The 20,716-nt window shown below is 31.2% G+C and overlaps 1 protein-coding gene across 3 annotated transcripts; it reads left to right on the plus strand.

Annotated features, from left to right (window-relative positions):
• Positions 1-195: 195 nt before the first annotated feature.
• Positions 196-19,490, plus strand: LOC127726051 (zinc finger protein 704-like). Of its 3 annotated transcripts, none has more exons than XM_052233381.1 (7): positions 196-880; positions 1,718-1,866; positions 2,170-2,378; positions 4,705-4,805; positions 5,392-5,611; positions 8,561-8,710; positions 9,322-19,490. In XM_052233381.1, the coding sequence occupies exons 1-7, from the start codon at positions 363-365 to the stop codon at positions 9,550-9,552; spliced, it is 1,578 nt and encodes a 525-aa protein (XP_052089341.1). In that variant the 5' UTR covers positions 196-362; the 3' UTR covers positions 9,553-19,490. The 3 variants fall into 3 exon arrangements, with proteins under 3 accessions (XP_052089341.1, XP_052089343.1, XP_052089342.1); XM_052233383.1 differs by lacking the exon at positions 196-880 and adding an exon at positions 1,094-1,162; XM_052233382.1 differs by lacking the exon at positions 196-880 and adding an exon at positions 1,193-1,405.
• The last annotated feature ends 1,226 nt before the right edge of the window (positions 19,491-20,716 follow it).

Consider the following 20,716-nt stretch of genomic DNA (forward strand, 5'->3'; position numbering starts at 1 on the left):
TCAACATTCTATTTATCTAAAATCATTTGAAAATGCAAACAGAAGCCAAGAATAAATACATATTTGTCAAAATATTTCTAAATTTATGTCCTTAACCTTGTTGCTATTTTGAGTTACCCAATGACATTTAGGAGGTGTGCGATTTTAAGCTAATAGTTCACAGTGGTTGAATCATGTGGTTTTGTTGATACCCAGTGAAGCTCCGCCTATTAACAGCACCAAAACAAACCGGTGGAAAGACCGGCATATGTTTACATTTGACAGCTGATTTTGAGCAACAGATTATTCAATGAATATACCATTTTAAGTGCTAACTTCTAAATATTTTTATGTTGGATATATAACTTATTATATATGAAACTATGTTTACTAATCGGAGACTAGCAAAACGGTCTATTATAGGGACTAAAATCAGTGCTTTGTGGCAAGATGGCCGTTATTATCCAGGGAGCATCCAGAATTACACAGCTGAAGAAAGTATGGTATTTGGATCAACATACGTCATACAGTTTGACGATGGACACAGGAAAGAAGTGCGTGCAAATGAAATAATTGGACCTGGATTTCAAACTCTCCCATCTGTGAAACTTAAGAACGGCCAAAAACTTTATTTAACTTTGAACGGTCGTGAGGTCCCAGGAATGGTCATTGATCACGACAGAGAACATGACGTTGTGGTTATTAACGTAAAAATGTCAAATGGCGATGAATCGGAGATCGAGAGAAAAACGGACGAATTGAGACTGATAGAAAGTAGGAAATCGGCAAGACTTGTTGATCAAGATACCGATTACTCTAAACTTGCTGACTTGACACTGAACACAAATGAAAACAAAAGAAGCAGAACAGTTTCACACGTGATAGATGTGCCATCAAAAGTGTAAGTTGATTTTTTTTTTGTATCTTATTTGGTATTACGTATATGGCTTTAACCTTTACTTTGTAAATCCTTTTTAAGTTTTACTTCTGAAGAATATCTACAAATGTATTTAAACTCCTGATCATGTCCTATTGCCTGTGTCTAAATATAGTTCATTTATCTGACAAAAAATCGTAAAATACAATACCGGCTTAAATTCTGTGTAATTAACTAATACATGTAATAGGAAATACGTAGATTTCTTGGTGTTATGAAATTAATTCAGTAAAAATACCATTTACGGTAATATACTTATATATTTGTACATGTACAAGTAGCTGATCAACATCCTTTTAATTGGCAAAATTAGTGTACCGATAAACTATTGGTCACAAATATGATTTTCGATGGAAGAAAAAATGTTTGGCATTTATGTGAGCATAATTTTTTTTAAAAAGTCGATCGTAAAAAAATTAAGATCAGACAAAGTCCATCCTCCATGACAGGAACCAGGAGGAGATTTTACATGGTGACTAGGGGATACCGGTATGTGTGTGTAGGTCATTTTATATGTATTTATGTAACAGTTTTAACATTTGAAACTGCCACTTGAAAGCAGAGTTTGCTAAAACTGTGTCTCTGCTGTATACATTTGTAACTCTATAGAACATGTACATACATGTGCATGTATATATATATATAGTTTATATAGTTTTTTTCTTTAAAACCTAACTTTTTTTTTAGAAAAAAAAGTTAATCCAAAAGAAACAATTTAGAGAATAATTTAAAAGTAATTTTTTAGAAAAACGTGGTTTGTATGAATTCGTATAACCGGGCATTTGTACACATTATTTTCAGTAGACATAGAGGTCCAAACATTGAACGTGAGGATCAGAATAACAGCCAGACAGATGATGATGTAGAAATGGACGATAATATCGCGGCAATGGTCCTAACGAGTTTGTCCTGCAGTCCGGTATCTCCACACTTCCATGGGTCATTATCAGGTATAAACAAAGTTTCTGTGTATGTTCAATGCATAAGTTAAACTGTGGTTCTCTTTCGCTATCAAATTGTAGCAATTCTAAGCGAGACGTTAAGTATGCTGTTTCCGTTGGAGATGGCAATGTCAAAAATATATGTCTGTGTTAACAGTTCATTGGTACTTAAACTGAAGATTAATGTTGTAAAAAAAATTAATTACATCACTAAGAAATTTTGACATGAGAGCGTAGATTTTGTTGAAAGTCATATATATGCAGTTTATATGCAAAAAAAAATAATAAACCATTCATTTTTTATTAAAACAGAAAAATCCCACTTGTTGTCTAGCAGTGCTAACAGTAGTGGTTTCCATTCCGAGCCTAGAAGTGATCCCTCCCCACCCCTCTCTAGTCATTTGAGTGAAAGTTGCCCAATTACGGCGGGGTTGTTTTTTGGACCCATGGGGAAAGATGAAGGAATAAACGAAGATGACGACATGGAGAACAGTCCCGAACCAAAGAGAAAAAGAAGTTTGGTAGGTTTATTTGTCATAGAAACAAATAAATGCATGTAGTGTAATTGTGTCAAATGTTTTTTTCAATCGGTTATTAAATCAATGGAACAAGAATTCCTTTTGCGTGCCAGTTGGCAGGCTATCAATTGTCAACAACATCTTGCAAACTTTTAATGAAAAATTCTTTGTGTGACGTAGACGCCGCATCAATAGAAAATAATTCCCTTTCTGCGCACTTCACTTTTAAACTTTTAAACCCTTTTTACATAATAGTTATTTCAGGATTGGTTGTTTGTCGTTGTGAATGTGTATTACGTTTGTTATTTGTTTACATTTATGACCTACTTTAAGTCAGCTGATCATACCTTTATGCCGGCAATCTATTTTAGGAAGAAAAATTGATTATTTAAAATCGGAAAACCTTTATTTATATTTTCATTTTGTGTATATATATATATATATGCAAAGGTGATTGGTTTTGTCTATCATGTGTACCTGCGCTGATTATGTGATGTAATTAGGATTAAAGGTGGCTTTTTTGCTGAAAGGGTCAACGTTCTTGGCCAATACACAAAGTCAGGTGCCAATCATGTGATCACGTGGTATTATCATGTAAACACGAAGCATAATAACAAAGGCTTAGAGTTGAACTTTGCTCTGTTTGAAAAAAAAAATGATTAGGAAATTAATGAATTAAAATGAGGTTTGTTCCAAATATGATAAGATCACATGCATTGATTCTTTGCACAAATCCAGAGCTATTATAATGACATATGTAAACTGACCGAATTTTTATTGTGCAATGGAGCGTAACAAGACGTATCGGTTAACATCCCGAGTCAGCAGTTTTTAAGTGGCACATCGATGTAACAGTACACTAACCCCTAGGCAGTTAATAGAACATGATATTGACATAATTGTGTAAATACACATCACCGCTTTATGTTGCATTTAAACATGAAGCTATGAACTATAAGAGGATGTTTAATATTTTATAATTTTTGCATTGTGTATATATTTGTATTTTATTGTTTTTATGCCTTCAACCCTTAGCTTTAACCCCTCGGGTATAAATGTATATTTCATTAGATAAATGAATATAAGCTACAGAGTTCTCTCAAGTGCAAACCACATGCATGAACGAGACAGGATTTAAAAAAAATATATTTATATAAAAGAGCCCATAGAGAGTTAAATACCGAATTTGGTCTTGGATTGTTTGAGGTTTTTTGCTCCAAAATTTTAATGTTTTAACTTTTAGATTTTTTTTGGATGGAAAGCAGATGAAATGGAAACATATGAAATGCTTTATGGTCTTTGTGGAGAGTTGTCTCATTTGCAATCATACAGTATCTTAATTATTTTTATATAGATATACAGTTGCCAAAAAGATGAAGCGGTCTTAAATCTCCAACTTGCATCCAAATATATGAGAACATCTTAATTTTAAAGTTAAAGACCTGCATATGAGACTACTATGCATTTCAATAAAACATTTCCCAATGGAAGACTTTAATTTATAACTAGAATTTAATATACATGATATAAAAAGGGTGAAAAAGTTACTTTTCTTGATTCATGAAAATACTAAAAGGCGTATTTTTTTTCAAACCAGGACCATTTTCACAAAGTCTCAATGTATTCTAGAATTCATAGTCACTGTATCACAGCTGAATATGTCATTTGTATTTTGATAATCTGGCAACACTTTATGATATTTATGAGTATGCAATACCATCCTTCATTATAAAAAGACAGTTTTTACCATTTAGATATATTTTGGCACATTTTCAGTATTTATCAAAAGAGAAAAATGTATGTATTAGCATAAGGACAGCCATTTGAAACAAAATATAACATTGATATATCAGGAATGTTAATTAAGATGTATTTATATATATATACAAGTCTAAATTGAAAACAACGTTCAAACCTATGATTGCGTTGGATAAAAACTGCAATTTTTATACGTGTGCATGCAAAACAAATTTCTTGATAGAGGGGTCTAAATACAGCACAAACAACATTCTCCAAAAGACCAAAAAAGTGAAAAAGTATATTTAACAAAACGCATTTGACTAACAGGTCGAACAACAGATGTTCTTAAACCCTGCTGATATATATATATATATATATATACAAGTCTAAATTAAAAACAACGTTCAAACCTATGATATATATAGCATTTTGATTTATAATGAATATTTGCAAATTTGTTAAAAATTGTTTTATTTAGACTATACAATATAGAGTCCCTTAATCCACTAGGTTTCTAATGCAACTGTCCAATTTTAACCATGTCAGGGCAGCAAATGTAGGAATTTACATTTTGAATATTTGATTTTAGGGGATGACCAAAACTATGTTCCAATGTACTTGGAAAGGATGTGGGAAAGTTCACAACACAGAATCTGCAATAGAAAAACATGTCAGGACAAACCACTTGGGGTATATATATATATATATAGACTCATATTATGTTGAGACCAGTATGTTAATATAACAGCACTGAGCAGACAATTGAGTGCTTGCTCACAAGAAGAATAAATATACATTTCAGTACTGTATATTGGGAAATTCAGCAAATATCTTACACTATTTTCTGGTAGATATTGACACCAAAATTTACACTACACGAACAATATACTGTTCATTTATGTAAATGCATTCAAAAAGGCCATGAAATGCAAAAAATATCCACAGCGAAAATTTAACAAACCCCCAAACAAAACCAGACACAAAAATAACCTAATATACTGTAATCTAGGTGTTATTACAGGAATATACTTGGAGGAAGGCGTATATGCTGTGACATTACCTACAATGTATCTATTGCTGACCATTATAATAAAAAGATTGACTTATCTCCCTTAGACTATAAATGTTAATCTTTAGTTATATATGCAATGTGGAATAATTGTTTTTTTTTAAAAGAAAACCTTTGGAGAACGATGTTCAAATAAAAAAAGAAAAATTGATAAGAAAAAGAAACACTCTTTTGATTGTAAAGACAGGAACAAATATTTGATTGCAGGGGCAAAGATTCCGATTCTGACATGTCTGACCATGAAGAGGAATTCTATTACACGGAGATAGAAGTGAATGTTGACAATGTAACAAAGACTTTCTCAGATATGTTCACGTCCTCACCTCCAGACAATAATTACATGGACCCTGTACAGTATATCACAGACCATGATTATCAGAGAAAAATTGATATACCAGAACCTAAACGGGAAACAGTTGATATGAAGGTAAATGCTATAGAAAAATGTTAAGATATCTGTCAGCAGCAGGTTATACTGGAAAGTCTTGAGATTTTGCAGCATTTTGATTTTTTTACTGGTTTTTTTCTAGGGTAACAGATAATTGTATATAGGAGAAACAACAAATTGTTTGCGTAGAAAGACAAATATTTTGTACATATCTTCATGAACAGGAAATACCCTGTCCTCTGTTCTCGAGGGACCACAAAATTGCCATTAAATACACTTAACTGCGGCCAAGCTTAGCGAAAGGCCGTGCGACATAATCAGTCAAACAAACTTTATTAGATCAACTCGTTAAGGAACGAGTGTTGTCATTGGTCAATTCAAACCTTCGACCTCAAATAAACTCAGTTAAGCCCCGCCCAAGCACACCTGCTAATAAAACAAAACATGCATACTATAAATGATCGAAAGTTGAATGATCACGTACATGATTGTGTACTATGTGCATGTGAAATTTATTTATATTATAATTGTGTGCAAAAGTTCTAATAAGGTCCTTTTGTTTTAAATAAGATTTTTTTTTAACAAAGACTCTCAACAGTTTTCACGGTGAAATATATTGAATCCAACTGTATCCTCTCAAGTAGTTCTGGACTAACCCCGTGCACCTTTTCTATCTGTTAAGTTACATCATCATGTGTTGCAATGAGACCAAATTAGGAAATATGAATGAAATGACCTGAGACCGTAATTAACTACACACATAATTAACCAAATTACATAATATACATATTGCATGATTTTACGGTAAATAGGTTTTGTGTTCAATATTCATATTCTATAGTAAGTATATCACAGCCTCCTCCTCGACCATTAAACGAATCTCGCGTATACTAAACCTTTTTTTATTAATATGAAACTACATAGAAATATGAAAATAGAACCACAAATGACAACTTAAATTTACATACCATTTCATGGCTTTTAAAAACAGGGAAGTTTTGGGATTTTATGGATTTGACTTTGGATAGTGTGTTTTTTTCCCTTCATATTCAGTTTACTCTGGGACATAATATATTTTAGTATAATATATTTTAGTATAATAGTCCCAGGTTTACTTGATTTTGAAAAAAAATCCCGAATTCTAAGTAAATTTGGAGCAGGTAACCATGCTTTCTTTAGAGAAAAATGGAGAAAGCAAACCACTGGCCACAATGAAAGGAAATGTACTTTATACACATGTTTGTAACTCCGGCAATGTAGGTGATGAAGATATTTACATAGGTTTACATAGAAAACCAAGTATTATGTCAAAGAACTCGCTGATTGGTAATGAAAAACAATCAATTGAACATGTTTAAAGAAAGTGTGTTCATTCATTAAATGTATTAATAAAAAGGTGAAAGGTGGGTCCCTCCTTGTACATTTATTTTGTCATCCTTAATTTCTTTATATTTCATTTAACAGTTTATTGTACATGTATTATTTTGTACTTCATTTAAAATAAGCATACTAAATTTGTTAACCTTCAATTTTATATTTTCTCGGTAAATTCATTCAATTCCAAGTTTTGGGAGAAATGTGCAACCCATCATGAATTATTTTTATTATGAGATCTTTATTACATGTAACTACAACATTGTCGGGACAATAAGGTAGGATATAATTGTATCCCGTCAGTGTGAAAGAAATTTAAAAGTGGTTCATTTATTTATCAGTATAAATGTGGCACATGTATTTATCCTTATATTTTTCATAATCCGGTACATGATAATTGGGTTGTTGCAAAGAGAACATTTATAAATAAAAAAAAAATATCACAAGGATAATATTTCGACCCAGTTATTTTTAAATCAGGTGACAACACAGCAGTACACAAACCTGTTTACGTTCGTACTAAAACATAGTACATTCCATTGTCGGTCACCTGTGTCAATTCACGTGCACACTACGATTGTTGTTGTATTTGAATCTTTCAGCCAATGAAATGGGACGTTACAAGTTGTTTGTTTGTGATACGCCAGAATGTTATCAATGAATTATCAAATGCTAAACTTGACTGCAGTTCAGTGTATGATTTTTCAGATTACACTGTATAAATGAATAATTGATATTTTAATGTTTGAAATTTATGAAACAATTTATTCACAACCCTCTGTTTAAGCAGATTGATATTTAATTACAGATAGTTTTAGTAGTCAAGCTGATTAAAAATTGAAAACAGTGAATTAGATCCATTATAGAAGCAAATAAAAAATCCTGCTACTTAAAATATGATTGTCTTTTGACCAAGTATCAACTGTTATAATTTCATGCTCTAACAATTTTCACTTTGTAAATGTAAAGATGTCTCATTTTATGACAATCACTGACAATATAATTTTTTTATTTTCTTAACTTTGTGAAAAAAGTGTATATGCATTGACAAAGTTATCTTATGCTGCCGACACAGAATCAAGTTTGACAATGTCTTAGGCTACCCCAAATAAACTGAATGGTGATCATATGTGCTCTAGAACGGTAATTAGGTAATGTCCTATTAGTGCCACCAGTAAGTATAAGTTATGAAAAATACAAAACTCTGTGTTGAAACCCGACACAGATTAAACATACAATTGCTCGTCAGTGTATAAACCAGATAAAATAGCTATCACATTTAAAAGAAACATATTTTATTAATAAGATGGATGAACATCTCTGTTTGATAGAATGTGATTATAACATGCCTAAATTCAATATTGTGTTGATGAAAAAACCCAATACGTTAAGGAGCTTGGTGGTGAAAAACCCAATTTGATATTTGCTTGAGGGGTGAATTGGAATTAATAATGCAATTGAAAAACTATTTCACTCAATTAAATAAAAAATGGTGGGTAAAAACCCCAATTTGTGAATTCTTATCTGGAGCTCTGTCAGTATGATTTTCTGATATGCATCAATGATATAGATTTATTTTATGAACATTCAAGTATTTCATTTCTTTTTTTTTAGGAGCACAGTTATTCCCATATGCATGCCTCATCAGTGCCGTCAGGTGGTTTCTTTCCACATCAAGAGCTGACAGCTCCTATTTCCATGCCACAGATGAAAAGGTCTTTATCATGGCAGAACAGTGCTAATTTGTCTCCAGTTTCATCTGCTGTAAGTTATTTTAAAACAGTTGTATGTATAGTTTGATACAGTTCAGTACACACAAGGGAGCTCAGTTGATGTTGGGAATTTTAGGTGATTTTTTTATAAGGTTCAATAGATGCCAGAAGTGGATCTAGGATTTGAAAAAAGGAGGACCCAACAACATAGCAACATTTTAAGTAGGACTTGTAAAAAGTAGATGCATTAACAATATATGTAGCTCCATTGGGGATTAAGTCTCCTGTCCCCCTACCTAAATTAGCCTCTGGATACTATACTGTTTAACCTCTGATTGCTTGTATGTGCAAATATATGAAAATAAGGCTCATTTTTCAAAAGTTTTCAATTGTATGCACAAGAAGTGTGATGAAAGAAAAGAAATACTGGTTTTTCCACTCCTTATAATTTTTAGTGTAGGCACAAGGGACCATATGTAAGCTTTTGCCTATTCTGTGCCTACTTGAAAGATGGAATTGACAAAACCAACCCGAGTAGTACCGGTACTAGTGTAATATATGACAGGGTCATAAATCAGTGTGTTGTCACATGGAGTTATTCCTGTTTCACAGCCAATCACATACTGTATAAAAATATTATGGAATTTATCTCTTTTTTTATAGGTTTCATCACCTATTAGAATGACCAAGCTTTCACCTCAGGACAGATTACAACAACACCAAGCACAATCTCCAAAATCTCACATGTTTGGACAATCACCAAAATCAGCGGCACTTCATAAAAAACCACGCAGTGAAGTACGGAAATGTCGGAAAGTATATGGTATGGAAAACAGAGAAATGTGGTGCACACAGTGTAAATGGAAAAAGGCTTGCTCAAGATTTGTGGACTAAAGACCAACTGAACACATTTGATGGGTGGATACTGTTTCAAATTAAAGTGGTGATATTTTGGACCAAGATACAACTCATTGTAAAGAATTGTATCAAGTCTTGATTAAAAAGGTTCTGCAGTGATTTATAGGTTGTATAGTACTCTCTACAGTACTTTTAAAAAATCCTATTGGGATTTGAAAAAGCACTTTTATCTCCAAATTATATCACCACATTTTTAATACATTCTATTATATATTAATTCAGATAGTACCATAGTATTTAAAGAAATCTAGCAACATGGTATCATGAATATGATTGTATCACAACTATTCCACTTAATCTCAAACTTGGAGAAATCTCTTTGACAGAAATGATCTTATAATAAAAACAAATTGGGTCTACCAGGTCTTGACTCTAGATCAATCAAGTAAAAGATATTTTATTAATGTCTCATATATATATGAAACTTAGAATTGACATTAAATTACAAAGCTCAATTATTGATCTCAATATTAATTCATTTGATTCATTTTGTAAACAATATGTTTCTGCTAAAATAGGAAAAGTTTTAAATGAAATAATGTAATGTTTTGAAAAGGTTAGACGTTCACTCTTTGATAAGTGGATCGAACCTACTCAATAAAAATAAAATTATCTCCATATGAACCTTATATCACAAAGCTTAATTTAGCAACAGCTATTTTATGAGTGGTCATAAAGTTTTATTTACTGTTGACTGTTATTACGTATACATAAATTACGTATTTCATATATACCAGTACATTAAACCAGTTGAATGATTATGTATTTTATTATCTGTGATATGTTATTGTAGTTCCCTTGATTAATTAGATGTATAGGACATCTTAAAACAGAAAATCTAAATCTTAAAACACAAAATCTAAATCTTAAAACACAAAATCTAAATCTTAAAAAAAACAGAAAATCTAAACCTGAAAATACAAAACACAAAATCTAAATCTGAAAATACAAAATCTAAATTTTTAAACACAAAATCTAAATCTGAAAACTGAAAATCTAAATCTGAAAACAGAAAATCTAAATCTTAAAACAGAAAATCTAAATCTTAAACAGAAAATGTACTTTATAAATTCAGATTTGTTGTCTTTTGACTAATAATGTAATACCACCCATTTCTCTGCATTTGCCACAATGACTTGACAATTTTGATAAAAGGAATATGGGATAGATGTTCTCATGACAAAAAGTTACATTCAAAGAACACCACTTTGTAATTGTTATCCAAACTCTCAAATCTTCATTTTCACTACTCTCTTTTGTACAATCATGATCACATGTTATTGTTTCATTTCAAAGTTTTATAACAGTAAGAATGATTGTTGATCATGTAACATAGATAATTCTGTAAACTGATTTATCGTAAAAAGACTAGCCTTCTTTTGCAGTCAGAATTCAAGTTCAAGAGAATGAGTGTTCCCTTTAAGTCTTACACTTTCCTTCCATATAGGTGATACAGTTGACAGTATTGTTCTTGATGTTCCAAAAAAAAAAAAGTTTTTGGTCTTATAACTCCCTTTCGGACCATGCAGAGTTATCTCCCATTTTCAGATCGTATCCACTATTTTAAATCTTATTCAATTTCATGAGGGAACGATTAAATCTCAGGTATTTTTGTTAAATTGAATTATTACAATAGTGAGCTTTAATATTTATTTTTATTTGATATGAAATAATGCTTGAATATTTGAAAAAATTGTAATGCATGTACAAATTGTTTTACACTCACTGTATGTTAAGTTACCTGTATTCTATTATTTAGATATTGCAGTGCTACTTAATAATAACCTGATTATAAATGTATTTTAACCATCAATTACATTGAGCTTTTGACATATTTATTATGCAAAGATATTATTCCTTTACTTATTTCAAAAAATGTTAAATTTTGAAGGTTACCATTTTTGTAGACTTTCAACACATAATGAATATAAATTTTTCCTGTAGCCCATTACACTGCATTTATAAATACCACTGAAGTTTAATAGTCTCAAGATCAACAATACTATATTGTTTTTTTGGCTACTTGTTATCAAGGGCAGAAGGAATCAGTTTTGATTGCCTGTAATTGAATAAGATATGTTCCGCGTGATATTGATTGATGGATTAATTATTGGGGTTGAATGCCACTTTCAGCGCTCTTGGCTATATCATGGTGGCCTGATTTTATTGGTTGATAAAGCCAGATAAGCCAGAGTGGACTGCCAACCTTCACCAGGAAAACTGGCAATCCTAGTCAATTGTATTGACTGTTTACAGACTAGTGATCACTCTAGACAAAGTACTTAAACTACTTGGCCACCGAGGCCCGACATAGAATTGAGTTTGATTGGATATCTGTTTGGACAATTACAGACAACAAACTCATTCACACTTATTTTGTATAAAAATTGTAAAATTATTAACATGCTGACCTATATACAGATGATGGTCTTTCAATGGTATTTTTAAATACATTGTATTTTTAATTGTATAATTAAGTTATAAAGGTACATGTAATACATTGACTCAACTCTTAAAAATACCAATTTCCTATGAATAAAAATTTACATTCATCAGATAAAAAAACCCTTTTTCCCTAATAACACAATTTCATCTACATGTAGAGCTTTTCAGTTTGAAAACCTTCAATTGTGAGTCATAGCAATTTTATAAAACGACTTTTAACATGTTTAAAGTTTGATCTTATGATCTTTTCATCACTTAAACATCGACATGCAATGTAGAAGAAAACTTAAGACTGAAAACTTTTTGTTCAAATTCAAATTGATCACTTTATCACTGATAATTTCCTTGAAATCTTTAATTGTATTGAAGACTTGTTGAAGTTAAGCTTCCTTATGTAAAAAAAGTTATGTTATTTATATATGATTTTTATGGCCCTGCCATCATTGGAGGGGCATAAAGTGTTACCCTTGCCTGTATGTCCCAAAATTGGTTTCCATTCTCTAACTTTAGTTTGCCTCAAAAAAATGTTATGAAACTTATAAACAATGCTTATTACCACAAAATACAGATCAGGTTCAAATTTGGGTGGCGTCACTTTTACCATTCTCGAGTTATGTCCCTTTATAACGTTATATGCAGGGGGGGACACCATCTGTGTCCCATGGACAAATTCTCCATTTATTTTCTGTGAAGTTCTAAAATGGTGAGGAAATTAAATTTTTTTATACGACCCCAAAAATTAAAATTTTTTTTGTCGTATATTGGTATCACGTTGTCGTCGGTGTCGTCGTGTTCGTCAGCGTCGTCCGAAGACAGATGGTTTCCGGATAATAACTTTAGTATAAGTAAATAGAAATCAATAAAATTTTAACACAAGGTTTATAACCACTCAAGGAAGGTTGGGATTGATTTTGGGGGTTATGGTCCCAACTGTTTAGGAATAAGGGGCCAAAAAAGGGGCCCAAAAAAGCATTTTTGTAGTTTCAAGACAATAACTTGTGTTTAAGTGTATGAATCTCTCTGAAATTATACCACAAGTTTCCATACAACAAAGGGATGGTTAGGATTGATTATGGGGGGGGGGTTATGGCACAAACCATTTAGGAATTAGAGGCAAAAAAGGCGGAAAAACAAGATTTTTTCTGGTTAAAGGACAATTAAGTCAATTTAAAGCAGTCTAAGGGAGGTAATCCAATCCCAATTTAAAACAACAATGTTTGATTACCTGCCTTACACTGCTTGTAAATTATGTATTAAGAAATGACGATTGTCTTGAGGTGATTAGCTGTCAATTTATTTTTAAGAGTTAGTATTAATTAATATTAATTTTAGCCATGACTATGTATATCATTTTATATTTTAAGACTTGTATGATGTATTTAAAAGGGTAATTATGGTTGCAAATTTTATTAAAATTTGAATTGAGATTATGACTATATCTTGAGGGAATGATTTTTTTTGGAATAAGGGAAAGGGGAGGTGAAAAACAATTGGGGTTGGGGGGGGGGGGGAAATAAGAATTTTTTGGGGACTCTATTTTTTCTCATTTCAGATTTCAGAAATTTAAAAGAAAATTTCTTCAAATATTTTTTTTGGTTGTTAATATTCAACAGGATAGTGTATTGAACAAAAGCAAAAAATGGGGTCAATTTTATTTAGGGGGGGAGGTGGTCAATTTGCAACAGCATAGTGTATTGCACAAAAGCAAAAAATTGAATATAAATTCAAATCATATAACCAATTTTTAAGTTCTTTGACTACAGTTATTCTGTGGCAGAAACCTATTATGTGTCAAATATTTACTTACAATCCAAATTCAAACCTGTATCAAGCGTGAATATTGTGTCCATTTTGGCCCCAACTTTTCAGGGTTGGACATCTGCGGTCGTATCCAGCTGCGCTCAGCGAAGCAATTTATTAAATCTTGAACTTTATCATAAAACCCTGAATAAACCATTGTGATACACTCTAGAATCTTATAATTGACTAATTTCTAAGTGTAAATATGTACATACTTAAGAGTTAATTTTCATTTCATATATTTTAGATTGCAAATGTCTTATCTTGTCATTTTAAAGGTCAATCTTGTCATTTAAAAACCAATTTTCACACTATTATCCTGTGTACACTGTAATTTAATGATAAGTTTGTCTGTAAAATGTCAGTACATACTTACTATATTTATTTATTTATTTATTTTATCAACACTATGGATTATTAAATTGAACACTCCTTTAGGAATAACTTATATTGTTAGAAAAAAGAAAAAAAATTGCATATCTTTGTTTAAGAGGTGTTTGAGTCATTGATTAATCTACAATAACTAATGATTTCAATTTTATATTGGAAGTTTTCTTGTAGGAATTATTCCAACAAAAATAAAGGTATACAGATAGACTTATAATATAAATATAGGCAATGTCTGTTTTTATTAGACTGTTCAATTAACCCTTGGTATCCTCTCTCTTTCTACTACTATGGGGGTGTTTAATGACCTTGACTACCCATGAGGGTCTCTCCTGATCAGTATGTAAAAAAAGACATCTCTCTTTCTATAGTACAGCTTTATCATTTATTGTACAAAATATGACAAGTTCATGCTGAATTTGGGATTCCTTGCATGTCACCTATACACAGTGATTTTTATTTTGTTTGTTATCAATTTTTAGTGCTGTTTTGATATCCTTGTCTAAATGACGTTGTTGTGTATATTTTTATGACATGTCATAAAGTACTCTTATATTGATTAGATTTAGAATTAATCTTGATGTCCATTGGAGTATTGTCCAGGGCAGTCTATGTATTAGGCAGTTTCTAAAACCATTTATTTATGCATAACCTGCATCTGTGAAATTTGGTTCTTGGGGAATATGCCATTGAGAAAGATGGGGTTTCAGTTAAATTTTAAAAAAAATTTAACTTATAGTGAAAAGAAAACTTTCCAGAGATAGGCGTTCTGAACTTTGGGTAACCCATATCTGTTCTTAAACTGCAGTTTATTATTCATTTTGGTATGCTATAAGACCAGACAATATTAGAATTTTTGTGAATAAAGTATGTGATAGTAAATGCAGAGCATTACCAGAATGATCTCCCTTATACTGTTACCAATGCAGTCAGTATGTGTTTTTGTCCAGTGTTCATCAATTCTCTTTAATAAAAGGTGTTTTTTATGCCCCCGCCGTAGCGGTGGGGGCATTAAGTTTTACCCTTGTCCGTCTGTACATACGTACGTACGTACGTACGTCCGTACGTCCCAAAATTGGTTTCCGTTCTCTAACTTGAGTTTGCCTCAACCAAATGTTATGAAACTTATACACAATGCTTATTACCACAAAACACAGATCAAGTTTGAATTTTGGTGGCGTCACTTTAACTGTTCTAGAGTTATGCCCCTTTATAAATTGAAAAATTGCAAAATTTTTAGTTTCCGTTCTCTAACTTAAGTTTGCCTCAACCAAATGTTATGAAACTTATACACAAGGCTTATAACCACAAAACACAGATCAAGTTTGAATTTTGGTGGCGTCACTTTAACCGTTCTAGAGTTATGCCCTTTATAAATTGAAAAATTGCAAAATTTTTAGTTTCCGTCCTCTAACTTAAGTTTGCCTCAACCAAATATTATGAAACTTATATACAATGCTTATTATCACAAAACACAGATTAAGTTTGAATTTTGGTGGCGTCACTTAAACCGTTTTAGAGTTATGCCCCTTTATAAATGGAAAAATTGCAAAATTTTTAGTTTCTGTTCTCTAACTTAAGTTTGCCTCAACCAAATGTTATGAAACTTATACACAATGCTTAATACCACAAAACACAGATCAAGTTTGAATCTCGGTGGGGTCACTTTAACCGTTCTAGAGTTATTTCAATTTATATTTCAAATATATTATACAGTACATGACCTTTAGTTGTTAACTTCTATGTCATTTGGTCTGTGGTGGAGAGTTGTCTCATTGGCAGTGATACCTCATCTTCTTATTTTTATGTAAGTGATGAGATTTAAAAAGAAAACCACAAGATTAGATCAATTTCTACCTACATACAGATTAATGTTATTTATATTGCCGTGCAGTTAGTTTATTTTATTGAAGACCACAAATGAATGTATGAATGAAATTTTATGTATTTTGTTGTGTGCATTGTAGTAAGATTATTTAGTCTTTCATTTTTATTGAAACCGGTTTTATTTTAACTGTGTGTACATGTTTATATACATATAGGTTTCATATTTTAAATGTGTTCATTGTAAATCTACCCATAATAGTCATCGTAATAGATTGTAGTTCATAAATAGTACCCCTCAAAAATCAAATTTCACTGGTGATAGGGAAACTTCCTTTATAGAGACTTTATTTTTGTAAATGTAAGGCCAGTAATGGCCCGAGAACACAGTTATTTTGTAGTGCATTTCTTTTAGACAATAAATTCAAATTAAAAAAATCGCACCTGCTCTATCTCAAAAAGATTTTTACAGTGTAGTGTACTACTATTGATACAAATAATATCAAAATTATAGAAACTTCTACCAGCTCTAACTCAAAATATTGACAATTCTGTGTTTAGGGGGGCTAAAATTCAGTTTGACAGCTTCCGACATTCTAATTTTTGACCTTTTTTAACTGGACCAAATCACTACTTAACATAAAGATTCAGCACCCAAATTTTTTTAACATGTAATTTCATCCCCTTACTTAATATTTCATGCATAAAATATCAAGAAATAAATTGGAAAAGTGTATCAAAAAAAAATGCAAGTTATACACTGTTCACACTAGGGACTATATTCGTAGACAACGAAAACCAAAGGACGATAACTGTGTCCTTGGACCTAATAGGATAGAAAGACTTGACCAATTTTAATAAAACTTTGCATGACCTAAGCTTAGGCAATTTTAAGATAGTTGGCCAAGTTTCATGGCCATAGGATATATATTATAGAAACTAGGGCCATTTTAATATTGAAATTTGGATGTTTATTTTTGACGTTTAAATCAAATATTTTCAACTGTCAAGATTTTGGCCTAAAATATTTAAATATTGCAAAAATTTGCTTTTTAAATACTCTTGAATTTAATATAATAAGTATTAAAAGCAACGGAACACTCATTTGATTTATCAGATTTATTACAGTTATTCAAAAGTCAAATTTATATGAGCCTGTGCCTGAAAATAGAGATTTTCGAATTAAGGGAAGTCTTACATAAACATGCATTTTTTTCAACCAATTTGAAGTTTTGAAGGTTTTTAACCATACATTATTCTTCCATATATATTAAATGTACTTTAAATGTAAAGAAAAGTTACAAAAACCATACCACATGAGTATAAAATGGTCTTAGGCTATGTAAGACTAAGAATTATTTAGAGTCGATTTAGGCCGTAGCCCATATTTACATATAAAAATGCACACAGAGGCTATAAGGAAGTGAAATTTGTTACTTTTTGCTCATTTCTATGCTAAGATGTCATGATACAAGAAGTCTAATTGCAAAAGGACTCTTGAATTCAACTTTTTTCTGCAGACAGTATGGTCTGATGACCAGTTTTTCACTTTTCAATGGAAAACTTGCATGTAGTTTTAGTCTCATTTGGCATATATTTGAACCACTTACTATCCTAAAGAAGAAAATTATAGTAGCATATGAAATGAATAGGGTGTACTGATCATTGTAAAGTGTTTTTTTTACAGATTTAGTGAAATATTTGTGACGGACTACAGATTTTATGTACAAAGCTCTTCACATTTCACATACATCAAACAGGCCGTTTAACCAGGGACATAAATACAAATATTCTGCACATTTTTTCTGTGATAATCTACTTTTCTCTAGATTCCGAGTTCACAAATGGTTAATTAAATTTGATTTAAGCATAGAAACACAAATATCAGGAACATAAAAAGCTGTCAGATAGAAAGTCAGCATGGCTCTTAGGCATAAAATGGAAACTGCTTTAAAATGCTTATTTTAGCCTTATAATGCCAAAATGGGACATTTTAACAGAATTTCTGTCAAACAAAGATGTAAATCCTTTACTTTTATTGAGTTTGACAAATTGAAACCAGAAAACCATTCAGGAAAGTTGCCAAAGTACAGAATCTACATTTACGGAATTCATCTCTTAGGCCCGAGAACACAGTTATTTTGTAGTGCATTTCTTTTAGACAATAAATTCAAATTAAAAAAATCGCACCTGCTCTATCTCAAAAAGATTTTTACAGTGTAGTGTACTACTATTGATACAAATAATATCAAAATTATAGAAACTTCTACCAGCTCTAACTCAAAATATTGACAATTCTGTGTTTAGGGGGGCTAAAATTCAGTTTGACAGCTTCCGACATTCTAATTTTTGACCTTTTTTAACTGGACCAAATCACTACTTAACATAAAGATTCAGCACCCAAATTTTTTTAACATGTAATTTCATCCCCTTACTTAATATTTCATGCATAAAATATCAAGAAATAAATTGGAAAAGTGTATCAAAAAAAAATGCAAGTTATACACTGTTCACACTAGGGACTATATTCGTAGACAACGAAAACCAAAGGACGATAACTGTGTCCTTGGACCTAATGAACAGTTGTTTACAAAATATCTCCAATATAGAACATTTTTAGTTGCTCTGGTATTTTATCTAAAGTTCGTTTTCTATAAAGTTTTATTGGAATTGTTTTCAAATTATAATTTATGTAGTGAGTTTGCCAATACATATCCAGAGTGAAAAGCATGCTAAAATTCATATTTAAAAAAAAAAAGAGTTTAATTATGCATCAGATATCTTTAATACCACAGCCATCAAAGTGATAAATAAACATAAACCCTACAACATATACAAGGAGATATGATGGCGAAACAGATACCAATAACATAAAAACTCAAAGTTCTTACAATATACCCTTCCAACCGTGTATGCAATTTATCAAATAATAATTAAGGCCTCAATCGTTTAATTTTCATTTCTTTGGAAATAACAGGGTGCAGTCAAGCAAAATCTTATTTTTGATATACTGGTATGTTCCTCCAAAAAAGCAAGGCACTAATAGCTTGACAAATCATCATGCAATCTTTCATGTGCATATGTCACTTACGATGATGAAAATTGACATTTGTATGATGATGAAAATTGACATTATATGCTTCATGATAACATCATTTTGATTCTTTATTAATGAACTTTGAATGAAGTGATTTTAACTCTAGGTTTTAATATTAAGTCTACTTGAAGATAAGACTTTTTGAAGATAAGTCTTTTTGAAGATAAGTCTTCTTGAAGAGTTAACTCCCCTGATTGAATAGTGCATGGTTTCAACTTACATATTTTACTTGTTTATAAAGTATATTTATATATCATTGTTATTCTTTTTTTTTTGAATTTTAAAATTATAGTTTGAACATGTTATTATTGTAAATATGTAAATAATAAAGATTCAAATAAATTGTGAAATACATAATGAAGTTCATTTGTGAGTTATTTTCATCAGAGACATACATGGGCTGATTTAAGATTTTCAATGCTAAAATAATGTCTATTTGTATCATTTCTCTAGTAGAGGAGGGATTTATATCTTATTGTAATCATTATGTCAACTTTTGAGGCATATCCTTTGTTTTTCTATTATAGATATATTTAGTTCTTATAAGTAATTCCCGTTTGTTCTGAGTATGCATGAAATATTCACCACTGAACAAAAAAAGCATTCACAAATAATTTGTTTCCACAAAGTTGGTCAAAATGTCCCAAATTGATATTTCATTCAATCACAGTGAAATGAGAAAAAGATGAAAATAAAATTTCTGTGAAATGAATGAATAATATTTTAAAACTATTTGTAATTTAGATCATTGCAATATGTGTTCACTCTGGTCAACTATTTCTATACTTTACTCATTAATATACTTCTTTAAGGCGAAGTGTACGTAATTAACTACTCCACAGAATTTTTTTTAATTTCACATGTGGATTCTGCTTGTAAAAATACATCAGACAATAAAATAAAAAAAAGGGGTAACTGTTTTCGTTTTTCAGATACAAGCTGTTGAAATTAACAGCATGATACGCCAAAAATACAAAGGATATATAGGGAAAATCATAAAAATCGGCAGATATTTTTACTTTATCAAGATTTTCTAATTCGTTGGTCCACAGAATTTTTAAAAAAATCGATATGCGATTCAAAAATGAACGACGAACCCATTGGTGCAAAGAAAGTCCTTAGCAACCGTGCTAGTTTTCAAGCTATATCCTGTGGAAGTTTGATTTTTAGCGGAAAGAATAAAAAACATTCGGCGACGTTATTGATGTCTACTGTAACGTCATCACAATTTCTACTAGATATAACTCTATAACGCTATTATACCGTACAGTGTCGAAACAAAATCGTGAGTGTGTATAAAATTGAGAATGGAAATGGGGAATATGTCAAAGAGACAACAACCCGACTGAAGAGCAGACAACAACCCGACCAAAGAGCAGACAACAACCCGACCAAAGAGCAGACAATAGCCGAAGGCCACCAATGGGTCTTCAATGTAGTGAAAAAATCCCGCACCCGGAGGTGGTCCTCAGCTGGCCCCTAAATAAAATTGTGTACTAGTTCAGTGAAAATGGACGTCACACTAAACTCCAAAACATATAAATGAACTAAAATTAAAAAAATATACAAGACTAACAAAGGCCAGAG

The sequence above is a fragment of the Mytilus californianus genome, unplaced genomic scaffold (genome assembly GCF_021869535.1).
Source record: "Mytilus californianus isolate M0D057914Y unplaced genomic scaffold, xbMytCali1.0.p SCAF_16, whole genome shotgun sequence".
Lineage (NCBI taxonomy): Eukaryota > Metazoa > Mollusca > Bivalvia > Mytilida > Mytilidae > Mytilus > Mytilus californianus.